The 19477-nt window shown below is 52.5% G+C and overlaps 2 protein-coding genes and 1 long non-coding RNA gene across 6 annotated transcripts in view; 1 reads left to right on the forward strand and 2 right to left on the reverse strand.

Annotated features, from left to right (window-relative positions):
• The window catches only part of Cdca4 (cell division cycle associated 4), a 15245-nt gene extending 7419 nt beyond the window's left edge, over window positions 1-7826 (reverse strand). The window contains exon 1 of the mRNA XM_021243461.2: window positions 7647-7826. The gene's annotated coding sequence lies outside the window, so the exon portion shown is untranslated. The remainder of the gene's footprint in view (window positions 1-7646) is intronic.
• Window positions 1-14441, forward strand: part of LOC110345592 (uncharacterized) — a 14778-nt gene extending 337 nt beyond the window's left edge. The window contains exons 2-5 of the long non-coding RNA XR_015445197.1: window positions 517-12226; window positions 12332-12427; window positions 12659-12776; window positions 13023-14441. This is a non-coding gene — a long non-coding RNA (uncharacterized LOC110345592). The remainder of the gene's footprint in view (window positions 1-516; window positions 12227-12331; window positions 12428-12658; window positions 12777-13022) is intronic.
• The window catches only part of Gpr132 (G protein-coupled receptor 132), a 25081-nt gene continuing 14219 nt past the window's right edge, over window positions 8616-19477 (reverse strand). For all 4 annotated transcript variants that reach the window (XM_087195685.1, XM_021243445.2, XM_087195683.1 and 1 more), the window contains 3 exons: window positions 16624-16711; window positions 14643-14744; window positions 8616-9724 (listed from right to left, as the gene is read on the reverse strand). In XM_087195685.1, coding sequence (XP_087051811.1) covers window positions 8616-9724; window positions 14643-14649 — 1116 coding nt within the window. In that variant the 5' untranslated portion in view covers window positions 14650-14744; window positions 16624-16711. The remainder of the gene's footprint in view (window positions 9725-14642; window positions 14745-16623; window positions 16712-19477) is intronic.

Genomic DNA, 19477 nt, shown 5'->3' on the forward strand with positions numbered 1-19477 from the left:
TGGCGTCGCGCGGTGCAGGGCTGGCTGGGAGGAGTCTGCGGTCTCCTGGAAAGTTCAAGTGTGGGAGTGACTTGGCTTTCTGCTGAGCCTGATGCAGACCCTTGTAGGGCTTGCCTGAATTGTGCCTACAAAGAAAGAATCGCTGTTGGGAGGAGTCTTGGAGGACAGGGTAGGAAGAGGGGACAGCAAGCTGCTGGGCGGGATGGCGCGCGCCTGTTAATCCCAGCACTAGGGAGGCTGAGGCAGGAAATGGCAAGTTTTAGCCAAGCCTGGGCAACTAGAGACTTAGTGAGACTGTAAGAAAATAACTGGGGATGTAGCTCAGTTGAAGGACGTAGGTTTTATCCCCATTGGCGAGGGGGTGGGGGGCTGACAAACCGATTAGAATCGCTGCCATGCTCCGTGTAAAAGATACTGAGGCCCAGTAAGTATGACTCAAGATTTAACGCTGCATATCAAACATCAGGTGAAACACTATCAAGAAGAAAAGTTTCCTAAACATAACCCCCACCGAAGATCTAGTCCCGCAATACACAGCCCTGCACACTAAAACAAGATCCAAAAGCAGGCCGAGGAAACCCGGACACCTTTCAGCAGACAACAAGATGCTCAGCCTGTCGGAGTAAGCCACAAATTAGAGCCGTGTCGGATGCTGCTGTCCACCCACCAGATTGACGACAAAAACTGATACGATGTTTTCTGCTCTCGCACTGTTCGGTGTGTCCAGCATTCAACCCTGTATTAACAGGGATGCCAGGACATAAGGCAGAAAACTAAGAAAACCCCATATAATATAAATAGATCCGTGGATTTCTGATTTTAGGGTTGTCAGGATACATAGACAAGTAAAATAGCATCAATCTCACAATTTTTTTAAGACTAGGTCTCTGTCTTGCCCAGCTTGCAGGTTACTGCCCAAGCCACAGGTCTCCAACTTTTTCCAGCGTTAGAGTCAGCATAACCTTGATACTGAAACATGGAAAGGATAAGAAAACCTACAGCCTGTTTTCTTGAGAGCATACAATGCTTTAATAAGAGTCCAAGCTAATGTTAATAAATTAGTTCCAATGTAGTATAGAAAAGATGTCTCACCACAACCAAGTTGGGCTTCCTCCAGGAATGCCAGGTTGCCTTAGCATTCCAAAATCACTTCATCACAGTGAAAAAAATGAGAATCTCAGTAGGTGTAGAAAAAGCAGCTGATAAGATTCAACATCCTGCCAGGTGTGATGGTGCACACTTGAAATCCCAGCACTCGGGAAGCTGAGGCAGGAGGATCAGCTCAAGCTAGAGGCCAGCCTGGGCTACATAGTGAGTTCAAGGGCAGCCTGGACTAGATAGTGAGAACCTGTCTCAGTAAAAACATCAGCCAAGGGAGAGGCATACTGGGCAGGGACCAGGAGACTCCAGAGAGCTTCCAGTGGTATTTTTCTGGTAATCACTGAGGAAGACTCCATGCAGACCGATTACCCTTGTAGAAGTCAAACTGAGGGCGCATGACCCAGAGCTTTCCATCCCCCCACCCCATCACTTCATTGGGCCACTTAGTGTGGCTCTAGGCCCCCGGACACAGTTGGATCAGTCACCTCCCAGGAGCTGAAGGCAAATACCTGGCCTCTCTTTGGGCAAAATTAAATTCTCACTATGGGAGGGACTCCTTCATCTGAATAATGTACACAGATGCCCCCAGGAAATACTCAACAAATGGGGGAGAAGTGAAAATTGGGGGAGGAATGAGACAAAGCGGCCCCTCCCACCCCATCACCCAACATTGTCCCAGAGGGCCTAGCTGCTGCAGGAAGAAGGTAAGAGAAAAAGTAAGGGTTGGAAAAGAACTAAACCATCATTAATCTCAGAAGGTAAGATTTGATTGGAGGGAGCCCAAAAGAATTTCCAGCTAAACTGTTCAAATTAATGAAGAATTGGGCGTGATCATCAGATACACAGTACAGGAAAATCAATTGTATTTCATATATGTAAGTAACAAACCAGACCAGGCATGGTGGGCTGTAAGCCTAGCACTCAGGAGGTTGAGGCAGGATGATTGCCACAAGGTGAAGGCCAGCCTAGGATACATAGTTAAAAGCCAGAAAAAAAACCCACAAGAACAGGTAAGACAGGGCCAGGGATTTAGCTCAGTGGTTCCACTGCCTGCCCCGCAGCATAAGGACCCAAGTTCAATCCCTAGTACCAAAAAAAAAAAAGACTAGGTAAGACAGCCCTTTAGGAGAAACACAAGGCAGTATTCTAGGCAGCTAAGTTAGACTGAAATTAATAAAGAGGGATTAGGCCCTCCAGTGAGTCAGTGTGGAGGATGAGACCACCACAGTTGTGCCTGGAGAGAAATCTGAAGAGAGCCAGCCGCAAGATAGAGACACAGCAGCCAGGCAGGAGCCTCCTTAGAGATAAACAGCAGCTGGAGATCATGCTGTCATTAGCACCACCTGGCCCAGTGGGCCCAGCTAGGCATCAGACACATGGGTGAGTGAGCAGAACACCTGGACCCACACGCTCACCCCTTTCCAGGAATGCTTGGTCCTTTTGATGTTAGAAGTTGCAGGTAACTAAAGTTAATGATGCTTGCCATATACCCTTGCTATGGGCCTCAGTTCCATTTTGGATCAATTTACCTAAGCCACTGTACTTGTAATCCTACAGGTTGATTGTAGTTTGAGCTGCAGCCACCATGTCGTGCTTCTGCTGTATAAAATACCCTTGGACAAAGCCTCTGCAACAGCCCACTTTCAGGATGCTCTGTCTCAGATGCTTTCTCAATAAACCTTTCCTACTCATAATTTCTTTTGTCCTCCTTCTGTATGCAAAGACGTAAACTCAGCACACCTGACATCTGGCATTTTTCTTTTTCTTTTCTTTTTTTGTTTTTTTTGGTACCGGAGATCGAACTCGTTTCCTTGCTCTTGCAGGGCAGGCGGCAGAACCACTGAGCTAAATCCTTGGCCTTTCTTTTCTTCCTTCCTTCCTTCCTTCCTTTCTTTTCAAACAGGGTCTCACTGTGTAATCCAGGTGGCCTTGAACTCACCGTCCTTCCTCAGCCTTGCCAGTGCTGAGATTACAGGTGTGAGCCGTCACACCCGGATAAATCTTATCTTTAATAGAGGAAAGTGGCACACACCTGTAGTCCCAGAAACTCAGGAGGCCAAGGCAGGAAGAGTGCTTGGGTCCAGGTACTCTGGGCCAGACTGGGCAACATAACAAGACTCATCTCAAAAAGAAAGCAAAGGTATTTGGTTTCTCAGCCTCACAGGGCACAACCTGAGTGTGTGGGTGCCTCTCGGGTTTCAGGCAAGGGGCTGGCTCTTTTGCCCACTGTGCCTACACAGGATGGGGGCCGTGGGGCCAGTGGCCCAGTGGGCAGATGCAGGCTCTGGCCTCTCATCTCCTCCTGCCTTCCCAGCCCTTTCCCTGGAGCTGTTGGGAGCAGGGCTCAGCCCTGGCCCCTCTCTTCTCTATGGTCCTTGTTTTCCGCTGTTTGGATGGACCCTGGCCCCCAGGTCCTGGCCTCACATTTCCTGTCCAGGGTCCCTAGGAGCCCTGAGAACCTCCTGCCAGTGCCAGGTCCTGCAGGGCACGGGAGCCCTCACCTGTGATAGTCCAGCCCTGGGGGCAGACACAGGTAGCCCAAAGATACCCATGACACCCCTTCTCCCAGGGTAACTTTAGTCTACATGAGGGAGATGTCTGAGCCCACAAGTATCAGCCCGGCCCTGGCGAAGCCCAACCGACCTGCAATGCTGCTTGACAAAGTTCCAGCTGGGGGAAAGAAAGGGTGGAACACTTCGTACCCTCATGTTTTATTTTTTCTTGCTATAATGTTTATAATTGTTACTCTGGTCACAGGAGTCATTGTGTTTGTGACTAACAACAAACTCTCCATGAGGCTAATTGGCAATGATATATTGAAATCTGATCTGGCTCAAAAGTCCCAAATTCCAGTTTCTCTTAGTTCTATTGCCCCATCCGCTCCTAAAGAAACCTCTCCTAAAACCCCCTCTGTTTCCCCACTACTATAACTTCCCCTCTTATTGCTGACATTCTTTTTACTAAAGGGATCTTATGAAGAGATTGAAAGGACAGACTTTAGATGTAAGAAATAGTGGGAAATGGGAAAAAGAAAGAACGTTAAAACAGGTAAATGCATTAAGGAGGCAAGTTACTCAGTATTTCTCAAAGTGCTGTAAATATCTCCTGCTCATGGACAATGAACCCAAATGACATTTAGTTAAGATGAATAGAGGCATAGAAAAATAGAGAGCTAATAGCAAACTATATTAACCATTGTACAGTTTCTCAAGGGCCAGCTGGTGACCACAAGTTTGACGTTTAATTTGATTAAGTTACTTTCTGTTCTGCTTAGGTGTGGGACAATGAGGGAACTGTTCTGCTTAGGTATGGGACAATGAGGGAACAATTGTAATTTTTAAGAAATGTATTCATGATGTTCAATGATATGAATCAGCTTAGAAAAAATATACTGTTTAACAAAAATAACCTTTACCTCATCAGATATTGCTAAGGCAACATGTTCCGCCCAATGCCTCGTCACTATTGCTTAAAGATATAAAAATAAATCAGACCCTGAGACTTCTCAGAGGGAACCTGAACATTGCTTGTGAAGGTTCTTTTCTCATCGCCAGCCCAGGACATCTCCCCTTCCTACCCTACATCGACTGCGGCTGGTCTGCGGCACGGCCCCACCTGCACCTCAGGGCCTATGACAAAGTGGACGGAGAGCAGCACTTCTGTGCGTGGCTGGGGCTGCTGGAAAGTCGTGGCTGGGCCTAGGGTGTTCTGCCTTGCAGAAATCATAGGAAACCAACCCAGCCAGTGTAAGAGAGAGCACTGTCCAAAGACCTAGGAAGGATGTCACCAAGACGGGCAATGCAGGCGTTCTGTGGGTTAGACAGACAGCGGGTCTGTGGCAGCTTCCTGACCCTGATGGTATGAGAGTCGGTTTGCTTCTGAAGTGTGTGAGCTGCTGCAGGTCCTGGGCAGTGGGCCTACAGCTTCGCCTCAGAGGCCCAGGAAGAAAGTTATGGGAGGAGGGGACAGCGAGCCCCCGCGGTAAACTGTCAGCAGTGGGGAGTGTATGAAGGGAATATCCAGGCCTCACTGCCCTGCTCACCACTTGTCTGTAAACTGGAAATTACTCCAAGATAGAGAGTTGGATAAAAGCATCCCTGAGCTCACAGAAGTGGAGAACAGAGCAGGACAGAAGCCCGGAAGGTGGGGAGAAGGGAGGGAAGGTGGTTGGGAGCCTGATGGAAGTGCAGTCAGGTGGGAGAAGGTGTCCCAGTGCTCCACAGCACAGCCAGTGTCAACCACAAAAACCTGTGTGTTCCCTACAGATCCAGGAGAGGCTCAGAGGCTCCAAATATAAGGCATTTAATTATCACAGCATACCCCACAAATATGTGCAATTCTGATGGGTTTTAAAACATTTACCAAAAATGCACTTACAGAGCAGCACAGTGCCCACAAGCAAGAGGCGTCCAGGGAGGGTCTGGAAGGCTGTGCCACCTCGGAGAAGAGGGGCCTGGGTTCTCATGGATCCTCTGCCCCATTCCTGCTCCAGCTGTGGCAGGGCTGCCCCCTGGTGGCCACAGGGCCAGTGACACTGGAAAACGAAGGCCACCCACGCCCTCCAGGGCCACTAGGGACAGATAGGCCTTTCATAAATGACTGTCCCATCAGCTCACAATCCTCCAGGGTGAGGAAGCTGATGCAACCATCCTGCTTTATTGCTGAGCCCCTACTGTGGGCCTTAAGCATGGGAACTACGCAGTATTCCAGTTAATCCCCCAGCAGTCCTGGGGACAGTCCCTGTGGCCACTGCATGTAGAAACGGAGACATGGACGGGGGAAATAATCTGTTCAGAGTGAGTGAGCTGCCCCTCAGAAGTCCTGGGGGGTCTCAGAGTCTCAGGTGATGCCCAGGTAGCTAGGCTGTTTCCCGACCATGAGACCAGACTGCTGGGGCCATTGCGGCCCATGACTGGATCTCATCAAGCCCCTCTGCACACTCAGTCTGCACCCTTGGGTGCCCCGCATGCAGTTCCCTTTTGCCCACAGCTGGGGTTCCTCGCAGGAGATGTGGCTCTCTAGGCAATGCAACCCCAGAATTCCCAACAAAACTTTCCTGCCCACTTCCCTGGGCCAATGTGATTTCTCCCTGAGGAGTGAGGGGAAGGGAAGAAGGGGCACAGAGAGGCAAGAGAGGTGATGAGGAGAGGGAAGAGGGGAGAGGGGAATGGAGGGAGAGAGGGGGAGGAAGGGCCGGGAGTGGACGCCGAGTGGATAGGGGCAGGCAGAAGGGAGGAAGGTCCATGCCCCCAGCTCTGGGAAACCTCCATACTAACCTGAGGAGCTTCCCCAGTCAGATCACAGTGAGACAGGCTGTGGTCAGGACTGATGAGCAAGCTACCGTGACCATCACTGTGGGAAAGGAACGGTGTGGCCAGGAAGGTGGAACAGACGCAGCCACCCTGGGTCATGGCAGGCCCTTGCTCTGAGCACCTGCTCCTGGAGGTCTCAGCCTAGGTGCCCTCAGCCAGCACGGAGGTGGCTAGAGCCCTGTGTGGTCCTGCCCGGGTGGCTGCCCCACCCTGCCCTGCCCACTCAGGTGAGCCCCAACCTTCCTGCCCGGCTGTCCAGTCTCCCTCCCACACCTGAGCATGTGTTTTCCAATTGCTAATTTCACATCTGCACTCCCCACCCCTGGGGCCCCGTGGGAGAGCCCCAGGTGGCCCTCTGGAGTCTCCTCAAGCCAGGGGATGGAGGGTGAGGCTCCCTCTGCACCCTGGGCGCAGCCTGGGGCCTTGGTGGCTGGGACCTGGGCACCAAGTCTGTCATGCTGCACAGATAGTTTCTGGAATATTTTCTGTTCTGGTTCTTTTTTTTCAAAAGAACAAGTGCTTCATAATTTAAGTGAAATAAATGTTGAAGTTCCCTATTTAGCTCCCCCATATGTAGCTTCCGGTCTTTATGTTTATGGTGGGAAGGAGCAGGCCCCAAGGGAGGGGCCCACAGGATCTCCTGTCAGAGAGGGACACACAGCCCTCCCCACCAGAAGATGCCTCCCCATTGCAGGTCCCCGCCACCCAAGAGAAGGGAGAGAACCAGTGCTGGCCCAGGGCCCTGTGAGGGCCGTCAGGCTGTCAGGGAGCACCAGCCCCCAGTCAATGGCTTCCACCCCTCATCCTCCCAGCCCTGGCCTCGGGGCAGGCAAGGGACCCTTGGCCAGTCGGGTTTCGCCCAGTGAAAGGCTTTGGAGCCTCACCTCCAGCTGCTCCTGCCCCCCTGGGACCGCCGTGAAATCAAGCCCTGCACACCAGCCCGCCCGCCTGCCTGCCAAGGTCCCCCCATCAGTATTGCCCCCCCACCCCGCACAGAGGGCCTCCCATGACCCCTGGACACTGGGCCCAGCATGTGGCCCGGGACAGAAGGGGAAGGCCCTGTATGAGGCCCAGTGATACCAGTGTCCCCGAGCCACAGAGTGCCTGGTGCCACTGAGCAGGGAGAGGTGGAAGGACCCCGCCCTGAGCCTGGCACTGGCCCTGCCCACTCCACCTGGGGCTTCTGGCTCCAGGAATGCAGGGGAGGATTGGGAGTGGTTTTGTCCCACTTACCAGTTTGTGGCATTAGTCACCGGAGCTCCAGGGTGTCCACACTGTGAAACAGGAGACCCCTGGCCCTCCTCTTGCTCTCCCCGGCCCCACGGTCCAGACTGGTCCTGACCTGACCCAGCTGCCACTGGTCCAGGCCCTGTGAGACCCACAGCTCACTTCCTCTTTCGTGTGTGGCCCCAGGGTCCCAGGAAAACATCTACCTCTAAAGCAGGACTGCAGCACTAAGCTGTCAAGGAAGTTGGGTCTCACTCACGCTTGTGTTTTATCTCTGTATTTTCCCGATGTATTTTTTGATCTCTCTCAGGATGAGGAGCAGCAAACCACAGCTGCCTTACGGACCTGAGAGCTTGACTCTCTGGGCATGGCTAGACAGATGATGGAGCCGGTCAGGTAGGTGTCACTGACCCCATTTTTCAGATGGGGAGATGGAGGCAGCAAGGGACCTGGCCTAGACAAGGCTCAGCGGGCCTGGCTGGGATCTGCCGCTGGGCCATGAGGTCCCCCTCTTGCTCCAACCTTGGTGAGGGCTGGGGCCGAGTGGAGAGTCACCTGCTTGCTCCTGCGTTGCGCTGTCTGTCTGAAGACCCAGCCCAGGATCCTGTAGCAACGAAGCAGATGTCGGCATGGTTCTTCACTCCCCTGCCTCTGGGCAGCCGGTGGCCTGTCACACCCTCCTAGGGTGACCAGCACTTCAGGCTGATAGAGGAGAGCAGTCACCCCCACACCTCCACCCCTATAGCTCCTGGCAGTGCCACAGTGCCCAGGCATTGGGCCAGTGCCCATGACCCTCGCGTCCCTCTGAGGCAGAGCCATGGAAGCCCCAGGACACACCGCACCAGTCACCCAGAAACTCCCGCAGGAAAGCACAGAAAATGAAGTCATCAGCCAAGCCCTCCTGGCAGCCTGCTGCTGGCTGGTGGCCGAGGGAGCCAGCCAGGACATGAGGCAGGTAGAGAGGTCCCTTCCTTGTCAGAACTCCTCAGTCGGGATTTCCAGGGTGCACAGCGAGCCCCACTCAGCTGGCTGCGGCCCTGGGGCGTTGCCAGGTGCGGGGAATGCGTAGTTGTGGGTGAGTGGCGTGGGTGAGCGTGTCTCCTCTGAGTCCTTCCACTGTGTGAGCCTAGTGTCCTCTATCTTCGTGGACCACTTTTTCCAGCCCTTGTGGATTCTGGCAACTTCTTGCCGGGAATGGTCTGTGGCCAGTACATAGATGATGGGGTCAGCCACGCTGTTGACCGTGGACAGGCACAGAAATACCACGGAGGCAGTGTACACATGGGCTTCGAAGGCGCACACAGCCTCCCTGTCCCCTCTGTAGTAGGAAAAGGCAGCGGCTTTGACGAGGAGCACCACGTGGTAGGGGGCGAAGCAGACCAGGAAGATGACGACAACCGCGATGGCCGAGTGCTTCACCTTGGCCTTCTGGGCAGCAGTCAGGCCCCCGCTCAGCTCGATACTGCGGAAGATGCGGTGGTTGGTGAACACAATGATGCAGAGAGGGAGCGCGAAGCCCACAGCAAATCGTGCGTAGTGGAAGCCTGCAATGCTGGTGTTCATGCGCAGGGGCTCAAAGCAGGTTCCCTTCATGACTTCCATGTGGAACACTGGGTAGTGCACAAGCCCAACCAGGACAAAGATGCCTGCAGAGATTAGCATGGCAGTCTTCTGGTGGCGGTGGCCCCGGCTCTCCAGCGCGTACACCACTGCTGTGAAGCGGTCACAGGAGATGCAGCAGAGTAGGAGGATGCTGATATAGATGTTGCAGAAGAAGATGTAGGCAGTCACCTTGCAGGCGCGTGGGCCCAGGGTCCAGTGGTGCTGGTTCTGGATGTAGATGACCCAGAGTGGCAGCGTGCTGATGTACAGCACCTCGCAGAGTGCCAGGCAGAACAGGTAGACAGCCAGCACGTTGCCCTGCAGGGCCTGCAGCAGTGTCAGCCAGGCCGTCAGGCAATTGGCAGGCAGACCCAGCGCGCACACCACACTGTACACCACCAGCAGCGTCATCTTGCTGTCGTCGAAGGATGCATTGCAGAGCTCCCCAGCGAGGTCCGGGGTGGTCACCAGGGTGGTGTTTTCTGTGGGACACAGAAGAGAGTGAGGATGAGAGTCCTTGGAAAACCCTAGGGGTGATTTATAGAACCAAGAGAGGTCCTGTGGCTCCAGACTAGACACCACATGTTCAAAGCCTTTTCAGATGGGTGGGCGTCTGAGTGAGTGTGTGTGTGTGTGTGTGTGTTTGCACGCACGCGTGTGCAGTACAGGGGACTGAACTCAGGCTCTCCACATGCTTCCCACTGAGCTACCTCCTCAGCTCTTTGTTATTTCTTATTTCACATGATCTTGCTAAGTTGGTAAATGGCCCGGGCTGGGCTTGAACTTGTGATCCCCCTGCATCTGCTCCCAGAGTGCTGGGATTACAGGCCTGTGTCACCACTCCCAGCCTCCAGATGGATGTTCACAATGACCCTTAGATCCTGGATGTCCAGTATCCTGGCATCATGGACAAGAATGCAGGCTGGGCCAGACTAAGACTTTGCAACTCTTTGAGGTCAGTTCTGAAAAACATTGCTGGAGGAGAATGTCGATTCTCGAAGCTGAGCAACAGCGTCAGCACTGGGCACTGCTGCTCCCCTCTTCTGGCGCCTCGCACGCTTTAACCCACTCCCACCCCGCTCACCTGCTGCTCAGTCTGTGCTCACCTACAGTTTTACTTCTTCTTCTCCAGCTTGAGCTCTCAGCTACCGAGAAGACGGTGAACATTCCCTGTGGTGAGGAGGCTCTGTCCACTTCTCCTAGCCACCCCCACATTTGCTTTGCGTACCTGAGGCTGCTGTCAACTGGCACATGAGAGTTAAAGATGCTTCTCCTATCCTCGTGGGCTGGGTCTTTCACCCCTGTGTCACAGGGATCTCTATCCTCGAGATAGGCACGATAGCAACCTACTCCCAAAGGCACTGGAATCCCCACCCCTGGAACTTGTGAGTGCTGGGCTCTGCAGCAGAGGGGTGAGATCATCCTGGCCACCCGGCCCAGTGTATCACAAGGTCCTTAGTGTCAAGAGAGGAAGGAAGAAAAGGACAGAGTGATACAGTGCAAGGGCAGATGGACCGGCATTTGTGGCTCCAAAGGTGGAGGCCATGGCCAAGGACTGCAGGATGCCTCTGGCAGATGGATGAGGTGAGGAAGCAGATCCCCCCGCAGCCCCTGGGAGCACAGTGTGGTGAGCACTAGGGTTCCATGTTGCCTCAGCGTCCACTCTGGATTGAGGTCTGACTTTCCTGGCATGGTCAACACTGGACACAGCTTGAAGTTCTTACCTCACCCCAGGGGCCAAGCTGGGGCCAGAGCAGAGAACTTGGGGCGTATCTGCCTACCCAACTTCCTCTGAACAGGACATTCAGGCATCTGGCCAAAGACTAAGTGACACCCACCCTCAAATATCCCACTGGCTGCTACACACATGGACTCTGCTGCTGCCTCGAGCTGCTTCCCCGCCCAAAACTCGTCAGGTGCAGAGTCCAAGCCTTCACAGGAAGGACCAGCGGCTGACCCAGGACAGCTTCCAGGGATTCCCAGCACCAGAGCAGTGATCAGGAGGCATGAGTGGGACATGATCGAGCAAGAGCCACGCGTGGCTGCCACAGTGAACACGTTTCCTGGGGGGCGCCCTGCTGGCTCCCTTCCTTCCCGCCGGGCGGGGCTGCCACCACCTGGCATTTCATCCTGGCACCTTGGTCTGGGTGCCCGGAGACACCAGGTCACGCGGTGCTGTCGAAGCCTCTAAGTCTGTAGGCATTCACTGCAGCCACCATGGGGAACCCATGCCATTGCCTGCAGTGCTTCTGGTGGAAAGTTTCTTCACTAGATGGTTCTCTAATCACAATCAGTTTTCTTTTGACTACAATGTGACATATGTTTTCTAGCCTTTCACTTTCAATTTATTTGAATCCTTCTTTTTGTTTGTTTGTTACTCTGCTTTTTTCCCCTGTAGTTTTTTTTTTTTCCATACTGGGGATCGAACTTGGGACCTTGTGCTTGCGAGGCAGGTGGTGGAACCACTGAGCTAAATCCCTGGCCCTCCCCCTGTACTTGAGATGGAACCCAGGGCCTCCACACTGAGATACATCCCTAGTCCTTTTATTTACTTTTATTTTGATACAGGACCTCCCTAAGTCACTAAGTTGCCCAGGCTGGACTTAAACTTGAAGTCCTCTTGCCTCAGCCTCCTGATTAAGGCACCTTATCCGGATTTCCATTTCTTTGTGTTCTCTATTTGTTTTCTGTTACAGGCTGAGCTGAATCTTCCCCAAAAGATATGCTGGGATCCTGACCACCCATGCTTCAGAAGGTGACCGATTTGGAAAAGAGGTCTTCACCCATTGGTTCTCAGGACAGTGAGGTCTAGGAGTGGTAGTGACAGGAGTCCCCACAAAAAGGAGAAATCTGGACAGATCCACCCAGAAGGAGAGGACAGGAGCAGGGAAGGAGTGGAGCTGATCCCCCTGCTGGCCTGAGGCAAGCCCATTCTACAGACGCCTCAGTGTGACTTCTGGCCTCCCACAGCCCTAGGACGGCAAGTCTGTCATTCAACCCTCCCCATTCTGCAGCCCCAGCAACTTATCTTCTCTGCAGCCCCTCAATGGCTTAGAATTTATTCTTTCTCCCTTTCATCCTTTAGAGAGTTGACAAGGTACACAGCCCCTCCAAAGCTGTCCGAACCTCACCCCTCTTGCTGCACAGGACCTGTGGATGCTGGACCCATCACCCTTGGATTATAGGTGATTTATGTCCCCTTGTTTCAGTTGTGTGGCCTTTGTTTTAATCATGGAAAAAATACAAAGCCTAAGATTTGCCACTATAACCCCTTCTGTACGTGCAGCTCAGGGGTGCTGAGCACCTCCATGGTGCGTCCAGGTTCCACCCACAGGGGAGACAGTGCTGCTGTGATTTTCCAGAGCCCGGGCCAGGCTTGGCCTGTCCTCTGTGACCATTTCCTGTCGGTGTCTCAGTCCCTTCAGGCTGCAGTAACAAGCGGGCCCAGCCCAGCTGGCTTGGAAGCAATAGGACTGTTTTTCTTGGTTCTGGAGGGCAGAGGTCAAGGATCGAGGCCAGCAGAGTCTGCATTAGGTGAGAGCTGTTTCCTGTTCACCAGGGAGGCTTCCTGCTGTGTCCTCTGGTGGGGAAGGCTGTAGGTGGCTCCCTGGGGTCTCTTTCCTATGTTGCTAATCCCATCCGCTCCCAAAAGCAACTTCCTCTGGGCTTGTGTGGCTGAAGACATCAGCATACTCATGGGGGACACAGACATCCAGGCTTTAAAATTCCATTTTTCACTTTCTGTCCATTATGATTTTTTTTCTTTTGCTTGCTTTTAAGGTGCTGGGGATCAAGTCCAGGGCCTCACACATGCTAGGCCAGTGATCTACCACTGAGCATAATGTGTAATGTGCAGCAAAGAGCCCCTAGCATCCTGGGTCTGGGGCCACAGGACCCACGGGAGTTCACAGCAGCCCCGCCTCCCCTCGGCCCTCTGCCGGGATGTGCCCAGCCACACACTTCTCAGCCCTCTGCCGGGGCTGCTGGGTGGTTTGGAGTCTCAGCTCTCACCTTCCTTCCCTGGCACAATGACCACTATTCACGCCCTAGAGCGGGCTGAGGGGTCTTGGAGACACTGTCCAGTCTCATGGCCCTGGATAGAGTTGTCCCTGGATCTCCTGGTCTCAGGGCCTGTTGACCCCTTGGCCTCTCCACATGGACATCCAGCTGGCTAGGAAAACGAGCATCCCACATGCTGCCATGGTCTTCAGGGGCCTGGCCAGCTCTCCAGGTCTCCCTGGGATATCATCACCCATGCCCGTTGTGGTTACCGGTCCCTTTGCAGAACTGAACAGCAGGACATCAGCAGATAAACCGCTCCACATCTCAGCAGAAGGCTCCTCAAGAAGGAACTAGAAAGCTTGTCCAGGAGTAATGGGCCTGATGCCCTACCAGGCCACTTGCTTGGTTTCTCTTATTTTTCTGTGATAAAATGCATATAAAATATTCCATCCTAACCATTTCTAAGTGTGCAGTTCTGAGGCACTAAGCACATTCCCAGTGTTGTGCAACCATTGTCCCCACCCATCTGTAGCATGTTCTAATCTTGCAAGGACAAACCTCTGTCTTCATCACACACTAACTTTCATCCCCTCCCAGCTCCTACATCCAGCCATCAACCTTCTGCCTCTGGATCAAAACCCCGAGGGGGCCTCATGTGAATGGTCATCTGGTATCTGTCCTTTTGTGCTGACTTATTTCACTCAGCCCGGGTTCCTCAAGGTTCATCTGTATTGTGACATGTGTCCCATTGCTGAGACACAATCTCTGACACCCACAGGTTAAAGTGCCTCACAGTTCTCATCCACGGTCGCCTAGCTCTGATGCAGGTGGAGGACATTCAAGGTTTGGTAGTGTCCATGTCCTCCACAGAGCAGCTCTAGTCCCATCCCCATGCCCAGGGTCCACTGTGGGGTCCTGGTGGGGCACAGTCCCATGCCACCTGCTCAGACCACCTACTCAGCCCAGGAGCCTTCACTGGGCACCACATCCCACTGCTGGGTGCTGTGGAGGACTGGACATGGCCCTCATTCCACCTCTCTCCCTGCAGAGGACACGGAGACAAGCCCAGAAGAAGCAGACGGGGAGGGGGGAGACTCATAGTCACCGCCCCCATGCCCCGGGGTGGCCAGCAGGGCGGTCGTGTGGGACATGTGGGCAGTCACACCAGGCCATTCTCCCAGGAAGTGGCCACAGAGATCACCAGAACTGTTCAAAAGAATTGTGAAGAAGGCACTCCCCAGTTTCTTGATGGAGCACCTCTGAATTTAGTTTTTATTTTGAAAATCTATCTCTCTATGTGAATTTTTGAATTATGAAACCAAGGTATGGAACAAAGTGCATCTTAGAAAGATTTCCAAGGACCCTATTAAATGTTCACAGCCCCAGGGGCCCTCTCACCTGGCATAGCTGCAGGTGCAGTCTCAGGGCGGCTCCAAAGCAAGCTTCCTCATGCACGTCATGCACCCTGCTGCCAGGTGAGGACACTCTGCCTGTGTAGACCTGGGGAAGCACAGTGGGAATTACGTCAGGAAAATAGGAGGCAGTCACATGAATTAATTCATTCCACCACATGGTTACAGAACATTCATGATGTGCCAAACCTTCCTATGGGTGACAAAAGGGCCAAAAGCACACACTGGAGGAAGAGAAGCCTCTCTAACAAACTGTGGTGGGAGAACTGGTGTCCACATGCTGAGGACTGACCGGAGAGCCACATTTCTCACCATGCAGTACACGAAATCAAAATGGATCAAAGATCTAAATGTTAAAATGAAACAATCTGCTGGGAGACAAAATAGGTAAAACTCATGAAGACATAGGCCTAGGCAAGGACTTTATGAAGAACCAGTTGGACAAGAAATAACATCAAGAAACAACACATGGGATCATATCAAATTAAAAAGCTTCTGGAGGGGCCAGGGATTTAGCTCAGTGGTTGTGCCGCCTGCCTCGCAAGCACAAGGTCCCAAGTTCAGTCCCTGGTACCAAAAAAAAGAGCTTCTGGAGGCTGTGGATTTAGCTCAGTGGCACCCTGTCTGCCTTGTAAGCGCAAGGTCCTGAGTTCGATCCCCAGTACCAAAAAAATAAAAGCTTCTGGAGCCAGGTGTGGTGGTGCACACCTGTAATCCCAGCACTCAGGAGGCTGAGGCAGGAGGATCACTGCGAGTTCAAGGCTACAGAGTTAGTTCGAGGCCAGCTTGTCTCAAAAAACAAACAGCTGGGATGTAGCTCAGTGGCGCTGCACCTGTCTGGCAAATGCAAGGTCTTGAGTTTGCACCAAAAAAAAAAAAAAAAAAAAAAGCTTCTGCACAGCAAAGGAAATGACTAATAAAGAGCCAACCTATAGAATGGGAAGAACATTTGCCAGCTATTCCTTAGACAGAGGACTGATATCTAGAATATATAAAGAACTCAAAAAAGTTAGATGCTGCCAAAATAAAAGACCTAATCAAAATATAAGTACTAATAAATTTCAATAAAATTAAAATTAAAAAATTAAAAATTCTGTCAAGAAAAAAAATTGCCAAATTGCGCTACCAAAAAGAAATGAAAAGGGACAAGTGAAATGAATAGACACTTTTTTTTGGTACCAGGGATCGAACTCAGGTTCTTGTGCTTTCCGAAGCAGGTGGTGGAACCACTGAGCTAAATCCCTGGCCTTTTTTTTTTTTTTTTTTCCTTAAAAATCTAAAACTAGGGCCAGGGATTTAGCTCAGTGGCTCCGTCACCTAGCTCACAAGCTCAAGGTCCCAAGTTCGATTGCGGTACCAAAAAAAGAAAATCTAAAACTAGAAATTCTATTTGACCCAGATGTTCTCCTCTAGGTATCTTTTTGAAAGAGTTAAAGTCATCGTATTACAGTGACCCCTGCACACTCATGTTTATAGCACCATAACTCATAATATCAAAATCTTGGAACCAACCTATATGTTCATTAACAGATGAATGGATTTAGAAAATGTGTCATTTAAACACAATGGAGTACTATTCTATCATAAAAAAGGATAAATTTGAGTCATTTGTAATCAAATCAATGTACCTTGAGACCGTAATGCTAAGTGAAATAAATCAGACACACCAGCTTAAAATATCACATAATTTCTCACGAGATACCCAAAATATAAATAAATTCAATAGTAAAATGAAACACAGATAATAAGAAACAGGGGGCTAGATCTTTGAGAAAGAGGAGACCAAGAAAGGGCGGGCATGGAAAGGAGGGAAAGCGAGGAAGGTGAAGAAGGACTTCGGGGTGTAATGAGGGCGTGCTCTGGGCCTTACTCACTTCCTCAGTGAATTCGATCACTGGTGCTGCAGACATGTACTAATGCAAATTTTTAAACAATGAATTCATTTCACTGGGTGTGGTGGTACTCACTTGTAATCCCAGCACTCAGGAGGCTGAGGCAAGAGGACTGTGGTGAGTTCCAGGCCAGCCTGGACTACGTAGTGAGTTCAAGGCCAGCCTACATTATAACAAAAACAAAACCAAAAAAACCTCATTTTGTGGGATACAATAGCAAATTCCTAACATGCAAAGAACTCCCACACATCAACAAAAGAACCCAAGGGAAGAAATTATCTCAGCTGGCAAGCATCAAAGCATAACCTTATACATCATAAACGTCAACAATGCTGTGTCACTTGTATCTTAGGAAAGCTGGGGATGGGGGAAGAAAGCCAGGAGCTTTCAAAGAAAAAAGAAAAAATAGTTCTAAAAGTCCTAGAACTACTCAACTCCACTACAACCAAAGAAATAAAAGCACAAACATGTGAAAAGTAATCTGGTTTTCTGCCCATCCAGTTAGAAAATCAGGACGTCCCTCTCAGTATGGCAGGGCGGGGCAGCTGTAGTATACTGACGGTTGTGACGTCCCAAGGCACAAGCTTGCAGTGTTTCCAAAACTCCTGAATGTGCCAAAGGCCTTCCTGGGACTTTTTCCTGTGCAGTGATGATGCGGGAAGACGAGCATGTGGCCCATGTGACGGGGATGCAGCCCTGGCACACCGGGTGGGGCAGGGCAGAGGGGCCCAGTGAGTCTGATCCTCTGCTTCCTTCCCTGATAGGGTGCCCTCAAAATGGGCTCCATGCTCACCAGCCAGAAGGCCTGGGCCAGGCAACGCTCCACACTCTCCCTCCAATGTCCTGGAGGACTCAGCACTCTGAAAACTCCAGGCATCTCAGGCAACCAGGGCCCCACTCTAGCCACTAGACAGAGGACACAGGGGGCAGAGGCTGGGCCTGGGGGTCACCTCACTGGCTGCATGGGGCTGAGCACCTACTGGTGCCCCAGCTGTGGCCACCAATACCCCAGGTGCAGGCCTGGATTTGGTGTGGTCCTCCAGGTGCAGGGACCCAGGGAGCCACTTGCAAGCACAGCAGAGCTGGACACCCACCCAAGCCCCAGGCTCACCTGGGAGGGGGTGATCAGCTTCCCTGCCTAACATTTCTCAAGTATTTCTAGACTCTGGAAATAACAGGAAGTCAAGACGAAATAACAGGAAGTTCACTGACTTCAGAAGAGCTTTAACCATTTACCAGTCCAGTTACTTAAATACAAGACGACCAAAACATGCTCATTTTTTGTTAATTTTTATTAGATAATATAAAAATATATAAAAATGGCAATTTTATCAAATGTGTTCAATACAACAGTCGGCTGGTTGAAATGACACATGAGCGTGAGTGCTGCTCAGGATAGCGTGGAAACAAACACGCTGCCCAAGTGATGTTTGGGGTAAACTGTTAAGTGGTTAAAGCAACACCTCGATGTGCATTTAAAAGCGAGCCTTTGCTGGCACATGTGTGGGTCCTCATCTCATCCAATCTCAGGGATGCAGTCCTGCCTCCCTGGCCTCAGGCTGGCCCCCAGGAGGTGGCTCGCTGGGACACTTATGGGATCCTCAGGACCCTCCCACTCTGAACTCTGGAGGGCAGCCCAGGTCCAAGGTCTGGGACACTGACACAGGGCTCTCTGGCCACTCCTCAAATGAGGGTGCAAGGGTGCGGGGGCAGAGGCCATATCAAGGGGGAAAGGCAGGGTCTGCAGCTAGGGAGGTGCTGGTGGGCTAGAGACACCAGGGCTCCCTGGGCTCCAGATGCCACCCCTACCTAGGGCCCACTTCCTTCCCTGGAGGGCCGGCTCTCTTGGGCACTGCAATCTGTCCTCCCTGAACTAGGCAAGGATACTGACAGGCAAAAGAGCAGGAGAGATCTTGGGGGCCAGTAGCTTGAGGCCTGCATACATCCCGCTCCAGAGCAGAGGCCCTTGGTGGGAATCAGAGTGCACCCAGAGGCCCAGAAGGGCTTCCGGACACCCACCCACTTCCCTGTCCCTGCATGGAACCCGCAGAGACCAGTCCAGGAAGACGCTCCTGTCCCCTGCAAGGGTCACGCCACCTGTTCACACAGAGATGGGGCAGCTCTACAGGCCCCTTGGCAAAAGCCAGAGGAAGTGAGAGCCCAACGGAAAGTGAACCGTTCCTCCCCTTGCAGAGGGGTGGCAATGCTGCAGGCAGAGTGCCCCTGTCACATGAGGCCCTTGCAGGCCTGCACTCTGGGCCTGGACAGGGGAAGGGCTTTGACCACCTGCTCAGCCCAGCCAGGTGGCACAGGCTCTGGTGCCTTGATCAGGGCCATCCCAGGTGGCAACAGCAGAGGGGCCAGTGGGAGGACCACAAGGGGCACCTGGCTCTCCACCACCTGCACATCAGTTCCCCAGTGCTGGGACCAGGCCAGGCACAGCTGCCGGGTGCTCAGAAACCTCCCACCCTGCTCTGCCCGGCACCCCCAGCCTGAGAGGCACACAGCTTTGGGTTAGCCCCAGTCCCAGTTCCACAGCACCCTGCCCTGGATGCCTGGCCCAGGGGTCCCTGCCGGCTCTGTGCTGTGGCTGTCCTCACAGTGGCTGATTGGTTCCCTCATGGTAAGGGGCTCTGCCAGGGAGAGCCGGGACCAGCAGGAGCCAGGAGGACACCCCATGGAGGTCCAGGACAGTGTCCCCCTAACAGCGTGTGAGGAGACTGTCAGCTGAAGGGTCCCATGGAGGGCTGAGGGCAGAGGAAAGGAGGGGATGAGCTGCGGACTCTGGCCTGGTTCAGCCCACAAGGACTCGGCCTTGCCCACCCCCTGCACTCCCCGAGGGCAGCTCTGCCCATCCGTTCCCTCAGGCACACCCTCTAAGGGCTCAGCCCTATGTGTTCCTTGAGGCAGACTCCTCCTGGGGTCCAGC

The sequence above is a fragment of the Heterocephalus glaber genome, unplaced genomic scaffold (assembly GCF_053883595.1).
Source record: "Heterocephalus glaber isolate CG9 unplaced genomic scaffold, H.glaber_assembly_v1.0 deba00001608, whole genome shotgun sequence".
Taxonomy (NCBI): Eukaryota; Metazoa; Chordata; class Mammalia; order Rodentia; family Bathyergidae; genus Heterocephalus; species Heterocephalus glaber.